General features: G+C 51.8%; 1 protein-coding gene across 2 annotated transcripts in view; it reads right to left on the bottom strand.

Annotated features, from left to right (window-relative positions):
* LOXHD1 (lipoxygenase homology PLAT domains 1) overlaps nucleotides 1-15,972 on the bottom strand; it is a 154,144-nt gene extending 138,172 nt beyond the window's left edge. For both annotated transcript variants that reach the window (XM_047697662.1, XM_047697663.1), the window contains exons 1-4: nucleotides 15,843-15,972; nucleotides 9,622-9,736; nucleotides 3,238-3,318; nucleotides 1,075-1,259 (exon numbers count right to left, since the gene is read on the bottom strand). In XM_047697662.1, coding sequence (XP_047553618.1) covers nucleotides 1,075-1,259; nucleotides 3,238-3,318; nucleotides 9,622-9,736; nucleotides 15,843-15,972 — 511 coding nt within the window. The remainder of the gene's footprint in view (nucleotides 1-1,074; nucleotides 1,260-3,237; nucleotides 3,319-9,621; nucleotides 9,737-15,842) is intronic.
* Between the last annotated feature and the right edge of the window lie 2,745 nt (nucleotides 15,973-18,717).

The raw sequence follows: 18,717 nt of genomic DNA, 5'->3' as shown, positions 1-18,717 counted from the left end.
CAGGCTTCCTGCTAAGTGGGGAGCCTGTGTCCTCCTCTCTCTCTCCTACTTGTCAAATAAATAAATAAAATCTTAAGAAAGAAAGAAAGAAAGAAAGAAAGAAACAATGACGTTGCAAGTTATGATGATGGTGGCCACAGAGGAATGAGGCAAGTTCAAGGTCAGCTGGAAGGTAGGAAATCAAAGGCAGGCAGTGGGACATGGGATATGTTTTATTCTGCCCAGCTGGGTTGCAAGAGAGGATGGAATTTGGAGACCACAGGGCACATGCTGGAAGACAGAGTCTAAGGAGGGCGTCTGCCTTTGCTGAGTGACCCTGGCGAAGTCACTTCTCCTGGCTATCAAATGCCTTTCTTTCCAATGGTCCATGACTCTCTGCAAGCAAGGTGTTAAGATGGTGGTACCCACGTGTGATTTCTCCCTTTCTGGAAAGGCAGATGTGTCCAATATGAGACGAGGTGAGGTCAGAGCTTTAGGGGACAAAAGTGTGATAAAATAGGTCATGGGATATGGTGTGTGTTTTTACATAATTTGTCCCCCTGCCTCCTGTTGAGCTGAAACGACTGAATTTAAGGCCTCTGGCCAGAGATGCACTTGAAATTAGTTGTTCCCTTCCTCATAAAACCAGTTAGAGATGGAACATCTTGATGGAGCCCTGGACGGGGGGTTCTGATTCCCATCTGCCATGCCCTGGCCAGAGCTCCCCTTCTTTTGGGCATCAGAAGAACGGCAAAGAAATAAGAAGACAGGGAAAACTGCCTTTGACCTCAGAGAGGACTCTCGGTGGATACAAATCAACCAGAGTTATTAAAAACACAGGATATGCTCAGAACTGAGCCCACCCCTCCAACAGGCCTCCAGGTCCTCTCACTTTTCCCTTTCCCCAGAGCCCCCAGAGCACATAAGCTTGCTCTTGGGGAAGCCACGTGAAGAAGATGGGGCCTCAGCCAGACCCTGGCCAATAGGAAGACTCTAGAGGAGTGGCAAGAGGACAGGGAACTGCCCAAAGCAAGAGAGAGGCACAGGCCAGCCCTGGTGGGGAGGAATGGCAGGCAGGCCAGCCTTGGCACTGACCTCGGGGCATGTCCATGGGGTCGAAGCTGGCTAGCAGGTCACGGCACCACTGGCGGTCTCCTTCCACCTTGCTCAGCCAAGTGTTGCAGTTGAAGTAGTAGCGGAGGTGAGGCCGCTTCATGTCGGTCACGATCACACGATCCAGGTACCAGCTGGCGTTCAGGCCTGTGTTGTCATGCTCGATCCTGGGGCGGAAGCAGACACCCACACGTCATTGGCTGAACAGAGACGACACCCATTCCACACTAGAATACCCAGATGTTCACTCCAAAGAGGGGTACCATCGTTTAGTTCTTGTGGTTGCGTTATCCCTCAAGCCTCATCTCCAAAATGGGAATACCGTGCAAGGTCGAATCACCAGCAGGGTCATAGCACCTTCCCCAGAAAATCCAGGATTTCCCAGGACCATCTTGAGCTTCCCTTCCCTCCCTGATCTCCAGACCCCAGACCGCCCCCCAAAGATACTCGCCTTAGTCCCACCAACCAGACAATCCCCACGGCCATCTAGACTGATGTTGACCCGTGGAAATATCACCTGAGCTGCACGTGTGGGCCACGTACATAAGCTTAGATTTTCTAGTAGCCGCATTAAAAAAGAAGCAAAGGGACAGGTGAAGTTCATCTAAATAACGTATTCTATTTCATCCACTTATTATTTCAACATGTGACCATGCGAAAATTTGCTAATGAGATATTTGACGTTCTTTTCTTTTACTAAGTTTTCAAAAATCTGGTGTGTTTCTTTTTTTTTTTTAAGATTTTTTATTTATTTATTTGACAGAGAGAGATCGAAAGTAGACAGAGAGACAGGCAGAGAGAGGGAGGGAAGCAGGCTCCCTGCTGAGCAGAGAACCCGATGCGGGACTCGATCCCAGGACCCTGAGATCATGACCTGAGCCGAAGGCAGCGGCTTAACCCACTGAGCCACCCAGGCGCCCCATCTGGTGTGTTTCTATATGTCCTGTGCATCTCAATTTGGACCAGCTGCATTTCAAGTGCCCAGAAGCCACACGTGTCCAGGGGCTGCTGTATTGGGCAACATAGATCCTCACTCTTCAAAGTCTGGCCTCCCAAGTTCCCCTCACTTCTGGCAGTCCCACTCGTGCTGTGGCAGCCCCAACTTTTCCTCTGAGGTCAGTTTCTCCCCCAGACCTCCACCTCTGGATGGCCTCACTTTGCGCCAAGCATCTCCTTCCTGCCGATCGTAGTGAGGCCTTACTTTCGCTGTTTGTGGGACAAACACAGCTCAAGGCAGCACAGCCCTGATGGACCCATGTCACACATGACATACATGAGGGTGTAGACCTCTCTGCCTGGCAGTAGGACCTCAGAGTACTGGTTGCCTTTCCCCACACCAACACCCTCTCCCCGACCATCCTCTTCCCTGTTTGTCATCCCCCCACCGCCACACACACACACACAAAGCCAGTGCCAGGGCTCTCCTATGTCCCTTACTTCCTCAGGAAAGTTTATGGTCCTATACTTTCTAGTGGGAGGTAGATAAAACAGGACTCAACCGAGGAAGCATTTGACCCTAGCCTGGGGCAATCAGACCACACATGACCTTGACCTCCTGATAAATGGGAATGAACTTGAATGGGCCTGGGTAGGAGAGAGGGAGGGGGAGGCTCTGCCTTGACAGCCAGGCTGATAGAGTTCTCCCTCCCCACATGCTCACACCAACACCTCCAGAGGGACAAGCTCTCTGTCACGAGGTGTCCTGCAAAGTGACTTGGCATTTCTAACCTTTGCTGAGCGCTACTGTCTGAGCACTAAACTGCTGAGTCCTCACTAACTCATTATTACAAGTGAGGGAAGTGGGGCTTGGAGAAGAACTTCCTGAAGTCCCACAGCTAGCAAATGACGGGGCAGACATTTGAACCACAGCGATCTGGACTCAGAGAGTCCGCTCCTGATCACCGTGCTGGTGCCTCTCAGAGCCAATTTCCCAAGTTTGTGAGACATTGTCTCAAACTGTCTTCATCCAAAGAAGTGAATCTCTAATGGGAAAGTTTAGGGTGGGAGGGAAAGATCTGGGCCTTTGGTCACCCCTGAAATGACACCAGGGGGTAATCAATACTCAGAAAGGGTCAGTAGTGATGTTAGTTCCTAATCTACTGGACTTCCTCTCAGTCCCTCCCTGGTCAGGGTTCAGATTCCTACCTGATTTTGTAGATGAGGCCCACATTGTTGGTCCTCACCCGGAACACGTCAACGTTGGCTTTCTCGAAGGCAGATTCACTCCTACAATGAACATGCACAGTTAGCACAGATCTGCACTAGGCTCACAAGCCCAGGAGGAGAGCCAAGGGCTGGCATCCCCCTTCTTCCTCCACCATCCCAGTCCCGGGAAGAGCTACGAGCAACCGCTCCCATTCTGAGATTCCTTCCTGACAGAGGGCAAGGTCGGTTGGTATCCGCTCCTTGTTTTCACAGTCAAGTTCTCCTGGGATGCCTGTCGTGTGTCGCTAAGACAAGTATGGCAGGCGGTATCAGCCCCATTTTACAAACAGGGAAAGTGCTGGTTGGTAGCAGAGCTGGGACCAGAACCCAGATCTCCAGAGTCATGACCCAGTGGGCTCTGGTTGCTCTGGGTTGGGACAGTGGAGGAGGAAGGCAGGCACAGTGAATGCATGGTGCTCTCGGTCTGCAGGCGCCCAGGCCTCTCCTCATTTGCCTTGCTTTTGCTTGGGGGAGTTGCAATGGCAGCCCCAAGCAGATGCAGACCTTGGGTGGTGGCCCACGGTCCTGCCATTCCAACAAGAAAGGAAACACTCAACCCAAACAGCAACCAGGGGAGTCAGGTGGTGAGGGAATGCATATCGAGCATCACACAGAAGGTGTGAACAGAGGCAAGTACACCTGAGAGGTTCCTCAGCGAGCTGCCCAGGTGAATCCAAACTCAGGCGCATCCTGGATTCCATCCAGCTTACATGCAGGAGGCCCGGGGCGGGCTCCCCACGCAGTCCTCTGGGAGCAGAAGCCGGGATCTCATGCGGACACTGCTGCGTCCTCTGTGTGGGCCGGGACCCTGCCCGTGGAGCCTGCTCACAGTTCTTCCTGCCCCCACAGTGCAGTCCTCACAGGTCCGGAGAGCTGTGGACCTCCCACCGGGCTCCCAGCCGGGGTTCCCGGCACCATCACACAGCCCCCGGGAAAAGAAAAGTGTAGAACACACATGCCTATTTATTGGCCAGATAAAGAGGGAGGTGAAGAGCCTTCTGTCCAAGGCAACAAGGCTCAGACTCTCTCAGCCACAGAAGGCTTGTAAGGTCCTATGGACTGGGACGCTGTGGGCCTGCAAACAGACCCACTTTGGCAAACAGTCCATCCTGAGAAGTCTCCTGAAGGTGGGCACACGGTGAGGCAGGAGGCCTCCGGCCCTCCCAAAGCAGGCAGAGATCATGAAGTCAGGTAACAAGCGTACACAGGGGCAGCCTTGTCAGGGGACAAGTAGAGGTCCGGCCACAGAGGGTGGGAAGGAGAAAATGCTAGAAATTTCTGGATTTCTGCTCGAGGGAAAGGACCCATTTGCAGGCTCGTTGCATATATCTGTCAGAGGTTTACTTCCAACAGTGACTAACCACACAGCCCACGTCGCATTACAGTCAAAGCCATCGTGTGCCATGGTGTGAAACACACGTGAACATGGTTCTGTGCCTCAGGATTGTGTGAATGGGAAAGAAGTGAATAGGAGTTATTTTCTGTTTCAACATGAGACAACAAGAGACAATTTTTGACCAGACAAGAGTGTCTCTATCTCTACATCGACCCAAGAAAGAGTGGCCCTGGGAAGAGCTGCGGTCGAATGCCATGCAGCCATCAAAAACTCCTGTTATCAAAGAGGAGTTAATGCAACAGATACAGGCTTACGATAGAGGCATAAAAGAAAAAGCAGATTAAAAATAGAATGTATGACCAGAACGACCAACACAACAGGATACCAACTGCACTTAAAAGCAACGGACTGGAAGGATTTATTCAAAAACATCACGTCTGGATGGTAAGACTACTATGAAGTGATGGCTGTTTATTCTTGTCTGTGTACATTTCCGAAGGGAGTGCGTCATGATTTGCCATCACAAATATGCTGCAGTCCCATTTCCTCAGCCCCCACCCCCCACTCCCCACGGCCTACGGCCCCCTGGCGTGAATCCTTGGGGACAAGTCTGAGGATGGTCAGGCTTCACCTGCTGTGGGGCCTGGAATTGGGGAAGCAGCCAGTGCCAATGAGCAGGGGGAGAAGGGGGCGATTTGAAAGGAAAGCAGCTGGAGTCCTGGGAAGCCTCTGACCACAGCCCCTTCTGGAGAAGCTCTGACAGCTGCCTTTGACCTTCAGAAATGCCCTATGGCCTTGACCAGGTGGGCTGTGAATTCAGACATCCCAGTGTGTTTGTTAATAGTCAACCATGGTGTACTGTCCCGCAGAAAACAAATGTTCAAAAGCGAGGTGGAAGGAGGAGACCAGGAGAGAAAGGTCTACCAGGATGGGCAGAGGGTCTCAGGACCCCAGCGGAAGGTTCCAGCATGTCACAGGATGTGGAGCAATTGTCCATGGAGCTCATGTGACGGGGACCAGCATCTCCCTGGCCGATGAGAGAAAGGCCTTCTGGGGCCCAGGGCCTCTCCCTGGTGGAAGGAAGGGAAGGACTGAAGATACACACCTCCCCGGACAGTCTTCTTCCAGAGAGGGGCCACGATAATTCCAAACAAGCCACAGCTGCCACCCGCCAGGTCAGATTCTGAAATTCCTGCTTCTGGGAAGTCAGAATGCAATAGAGGTTGATTTCAGAAAACTGACTGGAGGCGAGAGAGAAGTACCAAGGGCCAGATAGTCCCCTCACAAAGGAAACATTAGAGATGCAGACTTCCTCACGTTTCCTTGCGGGAGGCTGTGGCTTCCCCATGGCTCCTGGTCGCTCAGCAAATGAAGGCTAATGCAGTACACAGCCCCCTCCCTGGCCGAGCCCACCCATTCAGTGGGGACCCCTACCCAGGAAAGCCTATAAAGGCTGCACAGGGCATTTTAGCCACCAACATGGCCAAGCTAGGGGGCTAAAATGCCAGGCGTTCTCTGACACTCAGATGGTGAATTCTCCACGGGAGAACCATGTTCCCGAAGATGCATGAGATCCCATCCTTTTGCCATATTCTGAACATGTGACCCAGGGCTGGGGGTGGTCCTGGGTGACGGGGAAGGGCACCCAGAACATGGGACCTTCCTCTGGGAGCCACGTGGCTGTTGACATTCAGCTGGTATGGGGTCTGGGAGGAGGTGAGCTGGCAGGGGATCAAAGTGAACATGCCATGCTCTTTGCTGCCTAACAGAGGACCTGGTATGTACCGAGGAGTCAGACACTAGACCACGAGGGTCAGAACAGTCAGCATGTTAACATCAGGCGCCAAATAATTGAGCAGAATTCATTTGTATTGGGAAGTAAACATTCTGTTGGGCCAGGTGGGAGACAGGTGAAGTCCCGGGGCACGGGAGAAAAGGCAGAAGACGGAGCGGGAACAGAGGGGAGAGAGAAAAAAGAGGGTGCAGGAGACACAGGAGAGGAAGGTGGGGTGTGGGAGTGTGGCCAGACGCCGTGGAGAAAGCAGCTGTGGGAAATTCCAGGGGAGGCAGTGGCTTCATCTTCAGACGATGGGGTCTGTCTAGGATTCCATTTCAAGCTGTTTGCATTGCTGTGCTGGGCACTCGCTCTGGTGCCCCGAGTATCAGGGAAGTCTATACATTCAAGAACACCTGTAGCCTCTCTCTCTCTCTCTCAATGTGTGTGTGTGTGTGTGTGTGTGTGTGTGTGTAAAGCGAGGAAAGGGAGCTTAGTTTCAGTTGACACACGAGTTGGCTTTGGGGTCACACCGAGTAGTGAGGAGGGAACAGCAGCCCACAGTGAACCAAGAGACTGGGAGCCAGACCCCAGGGCAGGGGTGCGGGCGAAGGGTGGGCTGGAACACCTCCATCTCAATGTCATAGAGCAAGGTGACCTCTGCGGCCCTCACATCTGGGGTCCTCCGGCAGCCTGGAAGTCCTTGGAAAGTGGTGCTCAGCTCCCAGGCCCAAGGTCTCCGTCATGAACTGAAGGCATCTTAGATGGCGAGGAGTGTGTCTTTGCCATTCTCTCTGCAGACACTTCCCTGGATCTTACAGAGACCAAATTAATCTTTCCCGGGCATGTTGTAAGTTGGGCCCCCACTGATCAGCTTGCAAGCAGGGCCTTCTAAGACCAGGTCCTCCCCTCCCAGCCCCTTGCTGCCTCCGTGTGTCTGCAAGCTCTTCCCTGTGGTCTGAAGTGCCTCCCCTGTCCCCTCTCATCTGGGTCTTTTTCACCACTCGAGGCCCAGATCACCTGCTCTTCCCTGTGAAGTCCTGCTCTGGCAGCCCTGACCGGTAACACTGAGCTCTGCCTGTTTGCAAGCGGCTGGGAGACGGGCTGGAGGGACAAGCCTCACCTGGCACCCCTCTGCGCATCACCTCTCCAGCCTCCCAGGACAGACAGCAGAGGCTACAAAATGAGCCCCACCTCTGAAATCACCTGCTCCCCCTGGGCTCCTACAGAGCCTTCCAGGCCAGCCCGACTGGGGTCCTGGCCAGACCCGTGCCCTTGCTCCCCAGCCCGGAGCACAACACAGGTACGGAGAGACCCACTGAGTCACAGGGAGGGAGTGCCCATTTCTGTCCATGGGGCTGGCGTGGAGATGCTGGCCGATGTGTGACACCTGGAGGCCTCCCTGCCCTGTCTCTCTCTCTGCCGTGATGCAGGCTTCCCTTCTGCACTGGGAAGGAAGGCTGGAAGGAAGGCTGGAATTCAGGCTCCTGGGAATGGGGACTCATGGACCAACCTTCCCCCTGGTTTATGAAAGGTGACTCTGAGGCCTTCTTGGGAGGCTGTTTTGACAGATGAAAATAGTGAGGCGGGGAAGAGTGAGGGTACTAGGTGCAGAAAGTAGGAAAAAGAGCAAGGAACCACCGTGAAAGGAGAATAGGGTTCTTTTCATTTAAAAGAGGCAGGCTGGGGACTCCAGAAACCACCCTGGCTGATTTCCTAGAGCTTAGTGGCTTCTCCCTAGAATAGTGCGCTGGGTGGGGAGGGGGTTCACATGGCAAAGAGGATGGACATTTCATGTCTTCTCTTTACCGTGCCCACATCACTGGAGAGACTTCCGCAAGCCAGTCACTCCACAGAGTAAGCGGTACAAGAAGATGGGTACCCTGTTCTGCGGAAATGGACAAAATCAGACGTTAAACCTGCCTCGATGGGGCCACATTTAGACCACAGCCCACGCTCAGGGCCAACTTGGGATGCAGGGCTGGGTCGTTCTTCGAAGCACAGAGTTCGGGGATATCCTGGCCTGGGGGCCCCACCCCTCCACAGCCTCCCCTACTGCCCATCCCCCAGGAGGTCACAACCTGGAGGCTCAGGAAGCCTGCAGGGGAAGCTAACACACACCCTCTGGGCCGCAGGGCCCATGCTCGAGGAAAGTGTCCACATCACCTGGGGTTTGAAGACCAGCTTTACCGTCTAGAAGCTCCATGGCTCAGAGCTATTGGCCCCTCTTCTCTAGGTCTCAGTTTCCCCATGAATGAGTTGAAATAAATGTAGTGGATTTTCACATTTTTCTTGGCTATAGAACTCTTGGCACAAATGAAATCTGACTCAGAAACTCAGTGGGCAAGGCAACCATAAATCGGGCTGCTCTGGAGGAAGGGAGGATAGGGGTACAGTGGGCTCAGAACCAACGGACCCATCCCCCGTTCCGTTCAGTACAGACTGAGAGCCAGCTGCCTACGACATTGCGGCCGCCCCTAGACAGCCTGGGGATTGCAGAACTCTGCTAAAGCAGCCCACATTCTGCTCTGGGGGTATCCGTGTACGCACGCTTGTGTTCAGGGGAGAGGATCAAAACCAAAAGGCAGCAGCCCTGCTCTTAGTGAATTACAAATGACACAGGCGCATACACACGAACACACACACAGAGCACGTCTACAGAAACACACGTGCACAAGTTCCCACACAGGAGGAGTCCGTGTGTGTGTGTGCTAGCTCACAGGCAGGTGACGTGTGATGCTGGGCCCTAGGAGAGACACAGGTCAGAGCATTTTAAACTCCTGGCTCCTTTGAATGCATGGTTTTGTTTCCTCCTCTCAGCTGCCCTGTGAGGTTCCTAAAAGGGGGATGATCCCTCCTAGATGCTAGAGGAGGGAGCCAAGGCCTTGGATGTGAAGAGGTTTGGCCAAAGTGACATGGCAACTATGTGGTAAAGCTGGACCCAGACCCAGGGTTCCTGGTCCCATATCAAGGGACAGCTAATAGGATTCTTGGGAATTCTGAGATCCGAAGTAAGTATTACTTCACACGAAAACAACAGGAAGGTTGATAGGAGATCACTGGGAAGGACCCGGTTGACATGAGGTCTGCTGTTAGCAGAGGCCTTGTGCCACCTAATATGCCTGTGGCTACACAGGTCTTTTCCCTGGCTTCTAGAACTGCATTAATCCCGACTAACAGTAGACGATCCCACCGAGGCCAAGTTGGTACTCACTTGCTGGTGAGATGGAGCTTGGGAGAGAGCCCATTCTCTCCAAAAAGGGTGATGAAGACATTGGCATCTGTCCCTGCACCACGAACGTCCCCTGTGGCTGTGACCACCTCGTACACTGGAGGAGAAAAGAGGACAGGTTGCAGGCTTATCAGAAAACCCAGAATCCTACATGGGCTTGAAGAAGCCATAACTCCTACCAGCTCCTCAGGGGATACCCAGCCAAAAGGTCTCTATAAACCCCTGGTACAGCCCACAAGCCTCTGAGCCAGGGTCAGACCCACACCAAGTTCTCCTGTAAGACCAAAACCTCCTATTTAATGGTGCACACTCATTTTACAGGTAAGGAACCTATAGACGGGGGAAAGCCCAGGTCACACACCACCCAGTGTCATCACTGGAGCCAACCCAGGGCCTCTGGACCTAGTCTGTGACCTTTTCAGCACAGCACCTAGACACCTCCTAGATACGGCCTTCAGAGCCTGTACCTGCTCTCACATTCCTCTCTGTCCTCTATGAACGCAGTTGCATTGTCAGCCCTCACCTCCCCTGACCTCCTGAGCACTGTTATTACAGTCCCAGGAAGAGCTGTCCCAGAGCTGAGTGACGCAGAGCTTCGTCAGGGCTCCCTTCTTGGCAGGGACACAGATTTCCCCTCTCTTTGGTTCCTAGAAGCTTGTACTGTTTGCTTTTGATGCCTTTTCTTTGAAGTCCCTGGTTCGGATGAAGATCCTGATCACAGCACGGTGAGGGAAGAGAGGAGGAAGTACATTTGCACAACTCTTTGTCTCCTGTGATAAACAAATCCTGAATTCTTCCTCATCTGCACCACAGGGGTGCCTGATCTGTAGACAAGCCTTGGGTTCCTCCCTGGGAAAACTCCAGGACCTAAAGAGTTGCCCACATGGCTTTGCCACACAGGGGCATTTCCAAACTGAATGTCCACAGAAGAATGAGCAGCGTGGTAGAAATTCCAGAACCACATCACATGAGAGAAGACACAGAGGCCTGGAGATGCATGGTTTGGAGAAAAGGAGAGTCTGGGGTACGAGAGAAATGAGGAAGCTACCTCAAGGGCACACAGGTCCTTCTTAAATAGCACACTGGCCATTAAAAAAAAATTGATAAATTGAGACTTACTGAAATGAAGCCCATTATCTGAATGAAAAGGCAAGTCACAAACTAGAAGATACCTGGGAACGCATACACCTAACAAAGGACTCAGGGTCAGAAGAGGTAAAGAATTCACACAATCAATAAGGAAAAGAGGTACCACACTCTTTTTTGAATGGGCAGCAAATTGTTTAAAGATAAACACACAATTACCATAAGATCCAGACATTCCACTTTTAGGTATTTACCCAAGGGGAATAAAAATAAAACATGTCTACACAAAGACCTGCATACAAATGTTCATAGCAACTTTATTCATAATAGCTCTAGACTGGAAACAACCTAAATTTCCAACCACAGATGAACGGATAAACAAGTTGGGGTATATCTGTACCATGAAAGACTACTCAGCATCAAAAGGGAATGTACCACCCTCATATGCGATAGAGATGAATCTCGAGCAGGTTATGCTGAGCAAAAGAAGTCAGACACAAACTCTATGCACCGTAATGTTACTCACATGAACCTTTAGGAAAGACTAATCTACTTTAACAGAAAGCAGAACATGTTTGCCCCGGGAACCATGCAGAGGGAATTGACTGAGGAGGGGCACAGGGACCTCTGGGAATAATGTAAATGCTATATGGTTGTACAGATGTGTACGTATGTCAGTGCCCATCAAAGAGCACATTTAAAATAGGTGCATTTTATTATGAGGTCATTATATTTCAATAAAATTGTATTTCCGTAAAGTTGGAAAATGGGCAAAAGGCTTAAACAGGCATCTCCTAGGAGAAGATACCCAAGTGGCCACTAAGTATATGGAAGTGTGCTCAGCATCATTATTCCTCAGGGAAATGCAGATTGAAATTACAATGAGATACTACCATACACTCACCAGGATGGCTAAAATTAAAAAGACTGACAATACTAAGCGTTGACAAGAATATAGAGCCCCTGGCACTCTCGCACACTGCTGGTTGCAAGTGTAAATTGGTACAAACACCAGTAGCTAAACATATGCCCACTCTGTGACCCAGCAATTCTATTTCTAGTTACAAATCCAAAAGAAATGAGTCCATGTGTCCATCGAAAGATGTAGACAAGATTCATAGCAGCTTTATGCCTAATAGTTAAAAACTAGAAATAACACAAATGCCCACCAGCAACAGAATGGTTAAATAAAGGATGTATTTATAAAATACATTAGGATACAAAAAGAGCAAACTTTCTAGCAAGTCACAAAACAGGCAAATCTCTAAGGTTGAACGTTGAGTGAAAAAGAGGAGCTAGATACAAAAAATGTGTCTACTGTATGGTTTTGTTTATCTGAAACTCAAGAATGGAAAAAACTAACTCATACCGATAGATCCAGGAGAGCTGTTACCTCTGGAAAGGAGAGTGAGGGAATTTTCTGGAGCCTGGAAAAGTTCCATGTCCTGATCTGAATGTTAATTCCACAAGCATGCACGTACATGAAAAGTCATCAGGCAGTACTTTTAGGAAAAGTTTTGTACTGTATATATATTACTCCTCAATTTAAAATTTTTAATTAAAAACTCAGTTCAGATAGCTGAAGAGACTATCATGTGGGGGCCAAATATCCCGTGGAAAACACAAGATTCTGTTTGGCTCCAGAGGGGAGGACACAAAGTGCACAGGGCTGCACAAAGAACTATTGAGGGCACCATAGGGTTCTAGCTCCAAGCCTGGCAAGCAAGAGGGTCACAATAAATAATTACCTGGGGGAATGAATGAGCAAATGAATGAATCAATCAATCAATGAAATGAATGTAGACGACAGAACTAAACTGACCAATATTTGAATCCCAATTCTACCATTACTGACTGTGTGATTTCAACTAAACTTCTCACAGAGTCTCAATTTCCTCATCTCCGAAGTAGGAATAATTTCTTCCTTGAAAGATTATGAGAAGGATTAAATCAGATGAAACAAAAATTCCAGTGTTCGTGCTCTCTGAGTCAAGTATTTCCACTTCTGGGAACTTAGCTTACAGACCCCCTTCCACAGTGAGATGAAAGATCTATGCTCCTTAAGTAGTAGACTGCCAGCATCATCACCATTACATCATCTCCTTCATGGTCATCATCATCATCATCATCATCACCTTCATGGTCACTGTCAACCTCATCACCATCATCACTATCAGCATCTCCATCGTCAACATCAACTGCATCATCATCATGCCTGCCATTATCCCCATTAACAACATTCTCAGGGAGGCTGCCTTGGGATACTGTACCCCAAAAATGCTAGGCAACCCCTGTCTGGGATGGACCAGAGAAGAACATCCCAGGGCTGGAAGTCTGTGCAGGATGGCCTCTGAGATCCGTTGTATCTCAGGTTCTGATATAAGTCACTCTCTTCCCCTAAGGGTCCTTAGGGGAAAGAGGAAAGAGACCAGTGCCCTGGGCTCAGCCTTCCCTCAGGGCACTGAGGGAGGCACTCTGCTCCCTCTAGCTGTTGGTGAGCTCCAGCGTAGCCTGGAGGTGGCCTGAGGAACAGAGAGGGAAACGTAGGCCTTTCTCCTTTTCCTTCCCCATCACACTCACCAAGAGTCTCCCAGTAATGCAACAACCCAGAGCTCAGGGCGAGCAGGAAACAAGTCATTCTAGAGAGTAGCAGTGACACGGCAGGTTTGGTGTGTGACTACCGTTAGTGTCACCCACATTTACTGCCAGTGACCTGCCCTGACTGAAGAGCCCGTGGGCCTGCATCTCTGAGAAATGTCAGCATGGCCCCCATCTTGGTTTGCTCCGCTCCCAAGTGTGTTCACCACAGTCAAGAGCAAGGACCAACCAGAACAGCTCGACTCGAAGTTTGAGTCTGCTACTTACTAGCTCTGTGATCTTGGGCAGGTTACTTAACTTCAGTTTCCTCATCTGAGAAAGAAGACAAGAATGCCACCTCGACCTTGGGCAGTCGTGAAGGTTACATCGGTTAGTATGAGTGGAGAGCTTCTCCATGTACCTGGCGCTCCCAGCGTCATCTGTGTGGTGGCCCTGAGGACGGAGTGGGGACTTGCCTTGGGAAAGGTTATTTGAACTTCTTGTTCTCTCTCCCTCCCACTTGTGACTTTGCTCAAGTCACTTAAGTTCCCAGGGCCTCAGTCCTTTGAAATGCAACTAATCCCATCTGCCTTGACTGTTCCTGGGAATCCTCAAGATTGAACGTGAGCATGAAAGTAAAAAGACTTCAGAAAGGGTAAAAAGAAGAGCAAACATGTGAGGGATCAGATAGTCACACAGGCACCCAGAGCCCCTGAACAGAAGTGGACAGGGTGGTGGCTCCTGGAGACTTGAGAATGCACTCCCCAGCAGCCACGTGTGCTAGGGAGAACACCCCAGAAGCTGAGAGTGCCCCTTGTCAAGGGTGCTACATGCACACCAGCCACAGTCCCCTCCCCACTCACTGGTTTGAGTTGGGGCGCCTGCACTGGGGCAAGGCAGTACCTGTGCTGGGGGAAGATGGCAATGCCTCACTTGTTCCAGGCCTGCCTTTCCTTCCCACAATGCCCCTCCCCACTCCAAAAGGCACCCAGAACACCATGCTGGGAAAGGGACCTCTGCTGAGCCACTGCCTTCATGTGATGACCATCTTCTCTGAGCCTGGGTCTGTGCTGGGAGCTGGGTGAGGAGGGAGGACAAATAAAGAGGGGCCCCAACTTAAAGCCTCTGCCTTCGGCTCAGGTCATGATCCCAAAGTTCTGGGATCAGGTCCCTCATCGGGCTCTCTGCTCAGCAGGGAGCCTGCTTCCTCCCCTCTCTGCCTGCTTCTCTGCCTACTTGTGATCTCTGTCTGTCAAATAAATAAATAAAATCTTTAAAAAAAAAAAAAAGAGGGGCCCCACCTTCATGGGGGACAGGATGGCTGAGGTTCAAGAAGTTAGAAGCCCAACACGCCAGGCTCATGTGAAGCAACAGAACTATGAAAAAGTGGATATAGGTAAGGAACTCACGGTGGACTGGAATTAAGGAAGCCTTCATGGAAGAGGGGAAGCTGAGCTGGGCTTTCAGAGTCAAGATAGGAAGAGGGAGAAAGGGTTGGGTGAACAAGCCCATGGACAGGCACAGGGCAGGCATTCAATAGACATCTTTCGACTGAATGAATGAACAGGTGAATGAATGAATGAATGAATGAGTGGATGGATGGATGAACGGAGAGACGGACGAATGGATGGACAGACGGATGGATGGATGGACGGACAGACGGATGGACGGATGGATGGACAGATGGATGGACGGATGGATGGATGGATGGATGAGTGAATGAATGAATAGGTGAGTGAATGAATGAATCTGGAGCTTCCAGGAACTAGTGAGCCACTTTGGAGTAAGCCCTGAGAATGTAATGCCTTCAAGGACCAGGCCGGCAGCATCAGTGAGTGAAACAGATCTAGTCTGAGCAATAGGGAGCAGAGGAGAGTGTGACAAACTGGTCGTCCATAGCCTACAGGCACTCACAGACAAAATCTTTCAAAACATTTTAAAGACAAACAAACACAACCAAACCAAACCAACAAAACTCCTCTTCAGGCCAAAATGAACTCCTGGATCCCCAGTCCAGCCGCCTCTGGTTACTGCTCTGAAGCAGCCCCCATACCCCGCAGGGGAGGATGAGCCTGGAAGGACAAGCCCCAGGGTGCAGAGCAGCAAATGCCCTCCCCACATGGGTCCCAGACCCCTTCTCCATCACCAGGGTGGCAGCAGGCCCCACCCCCACTGGGCAGGTGGTGAGGGGTCACGCCTCTTCCCCACACCCCTCCCCACATCCCACACCCCTCTGCCTGAGCAGAGCAGGGGGCTCTGGGCCATCAGGCTGCAGGGTGGAGACCGGGCTGGAACTTGGCTCTTGGGATGTATAGGACTGGAGAGTGTGGGCACTGTGGGTCTAGTCCATTCCATGCCACTGAGATCTGTTTTTGAGGGCAGCTGGCCTTGACTCTGTACAGGGGACCATGGTTGAACACCCGCCCGTTACTCCGAGGTGATGGAGGACAGCTGCTGGGCATGAGGCTGCGTTGGAACCTGCCCTCCCTCCTCCGCGCACGGGAAAGGGCCGTGTGCACCGGTCCGCCCGCGGTCCGCACCTTTGGCCTTGTAGTACTCGTGCTCTAGCTCCTCCTCATCGTCCTCCGAGGCGTAGTTCAGCAGCTCCTCCTCATACAGGGCGAGAAAGTCAATGTCTTTCTTTCTCCTCTTTTTCTTCTGGGGCATCATTTTGCCGGCTGCCCCTTCTCGGCACTTGTGGACTCACAGCGCCCACCTTCTCACACTTTCTCGGCCCCAAGGTCTTTTCTCCCTGACCTCCTGTGCCCACCTCTGGGTGGTCCAGAGCCCACACTTGGGTTCCCTGTGTCCACAGCCTGTTCCTGCCTCCTCTCCTCTCTGGCAGCGGAACAGAGCCTCAGTGCCCTATCTCTGTCCTTCCTGTCCCTGGCCCCTCTCTGTGTCCCCCGGTCGTCAGCCACTTCCTCCTGCACCTGCCCCGGGGTTTCTCCTTGGGCCTTATCTCTTATTCATGGGGACTGAGGGCAGGCTGTCCTCCTTACCCCACCCCCTCTCCTCCCTTCAGGGAGAATCAGGTGACATCAAGCCCTTGGCATCTTTTTCCCACCTGGCTTCACAGCAAGGGGGCCCCCTGGGGCCCCTCCAGGTCACCCCAGGGACAGCTGGGGGCCTTCCCCATGGAGGTCCCCCTAACTTCCGAGCATTCCACGGCTGTGAACAACGTCCCCAGGGCCTGGGGCCTTCCTGAGGAGGGCGGGGCCCCAAATCCTCCAAGCTCCCAGTAGTCTGTGGCCTCCGTTTCTCTCCATTATTCATGACCTCTCCTCACCTTACGAAGCAGGCAAGGCTCTTACTAGATCCTTCTCATTCCATCTCTCTCTCTGCTTCTGTCTCCTTGAGACTGCTGGCTTCTGGAAGAGACCATTTGGCGGGCAGAGACCTGCTGCCCTTCAGAGACACTGCTCAGAGTGGCACTCTGACAATCCACAAAGCATTTTCTGAGCCGTGAGTTCCCAGCATTGCCAAGCCAGAGCCATGGACGCTGGAGAGGCCCACCACATTGGGGGTGACCCCCCCACATGCTGGGCCAGGCCAGGCATGGTTAACCGCATTTTTTTTTAAGATTTTATTTATTTATTTGACAGAGAGATCGAGATCACATATAGGCAGACAGGAAAGCAGAGGGGGGGGGGAAGCAGGCTCTCCACTGAGCAGAGAGCCCAATATGGGTCTCGATCCCAGGACCCTGAGATCATGGCCTGAGCCGAAGGCAGAGGCTTAACCCACTGAGCCACCCAGGCGCCCCTAACCAGCATGTTTTAACAAGAACTCTCCATTTGCCCACGTTGCTCTCTGCATTTTCAAATGAAATGATACAAACCCTCAGAGCCCACTCCCCTCGGCCCTTCTCCAAGTGCAGCCCAACACAGGGGATTCTGAGCTAAGGCAAGAGAACCAGGGCCCAGAGGACCCTCCCCACCATTGATCACCAAGAAAAGTTTCTCTTGGGACCCCCGGACTCCTCTTCCTTGCTTATTTTATTTTGTTAAGGTTTTATTAAGGCACTTAATTAAGATTTTATCAAGATTTCTTACAACCCGAGTTGTAAGATTGCTGTGTAAATCCGAAATGCTAGAAATTTCGTATCTACTTGGAACTCATCCCTCTGACTTGGCACTATGAGGTCTTTGGACAGAATTAGAACTGCTCAGCACTTGCTGGCTGTGTGGCCTGGGACAAGGCCTGGCTCTCCATCTGTGGAAGGGGGAAAAATGACCTGTTAAGGCATATTGAGCATGTAGAGAAAGTGCTCAATCAGCAGAAGCCTCTGGAACAGAGTAGGGGCTTACTAAATGCCTATGACTCCTAACCAGGGTTTATCTCTTCTTTGGCACTATGTGTGTGTGTGTGTGTGTGTGTGTGTGTGGTGGGGGGCGTGACAGGTAAATGCTTTGCTATCATCTCAGATTGTTCCAGAAGCCCTCCTTTGGTTCCTATTTGCAAAGACTGGCTCCACGTATCCTCCTTCTTCTGTGGGGCCCAGCTCACAGCAGCGCATCAGAGGTCACGGAATCGTCTGTGTGCTTCCAAGTTCCCGGGAGGACTATCTTGTAACAGCCTGTTTCCTTGCCCATCTCCCCCCTGCCTCTCTCCGCCACGAGCTCTGTGGAGGGCAGAAGTCATGCCTCCCCATTCCCTGTTAGGCTCCCAGGACCTATCATACAGCTGGCATACGGTGGGCTTCGTAAGCATCCGTTGGATGGATGTAGGCACACGTGTACATGAGCAAGTTGCAGGCAGGCCTATGAAGCAACCATGAACACAGGGTCCACTGTCCGCACAAGGAAAACGCAAGGAACAGATACCATTCTGAGCATATTCAGCCTAGAGAAGAAGACGTGGCCTCCCATGTAAACGACCATCCCGTAGAGCAAGGTTCAGACTGGTCTGTGTGCCTGAAGAGGCAGTCTTAGCATTGTGGGCAGTGATTGCAGAAAGGCAGGGTTCGACCCAATCCAGGAAGAAGGATGGGACCCTGAGTGCTGCCCGGGGTGACAAAAAGTGGCCGGGTGGCATCGCTTGCCAACCTACAGCAGGGGACGCTCCAGCGGCCCTCGCGGGTTTGGCTTGGACAGCCGTCCATCTGGGAGCCGGGATGCGCTAGGACGCTGGATGGCAGGTGCAGGCAGACTGTGCGTGAACCAGGACGGGTCACCCAACCTGGGGCCGCCAGAATGCGTCAAGGGCCAGAGAAAAGCACTAGCCAGCTCCAAGCTCTGCAGCAAAAGCCAGGGCCAGAAAGCAGCTCTATCCCCAGACCAGGAGGAGGAAAGACCGTCAGCCAGGACTGCCCACCCCACTCCCCAGCCACGGCGTGACATGGGGTTTGGAAAGGAGAAGGGAGCTGGTCTGCAGCCATCATGAGATGTTTCACTCGCTGCTCCTTTGTCACCT

The sequence above is a fragment of the Lutra lutra genome, chromosome 12 (genome assembly GCF_902655055.1).
Source record: "Lutra lutra chromosome 12, mLutLut1.2, whole genome shotgun sequence".
NCBI lineage: Eukaryota > Metazoa > Chordata > Mammalia > Carnivora > Mustelidae > Lutra > Lutra lutra.
Note: the sequence above shows the minus strand (reverse complement) of the source record. Positions and strands in the feature narration are given on the sequence as shown.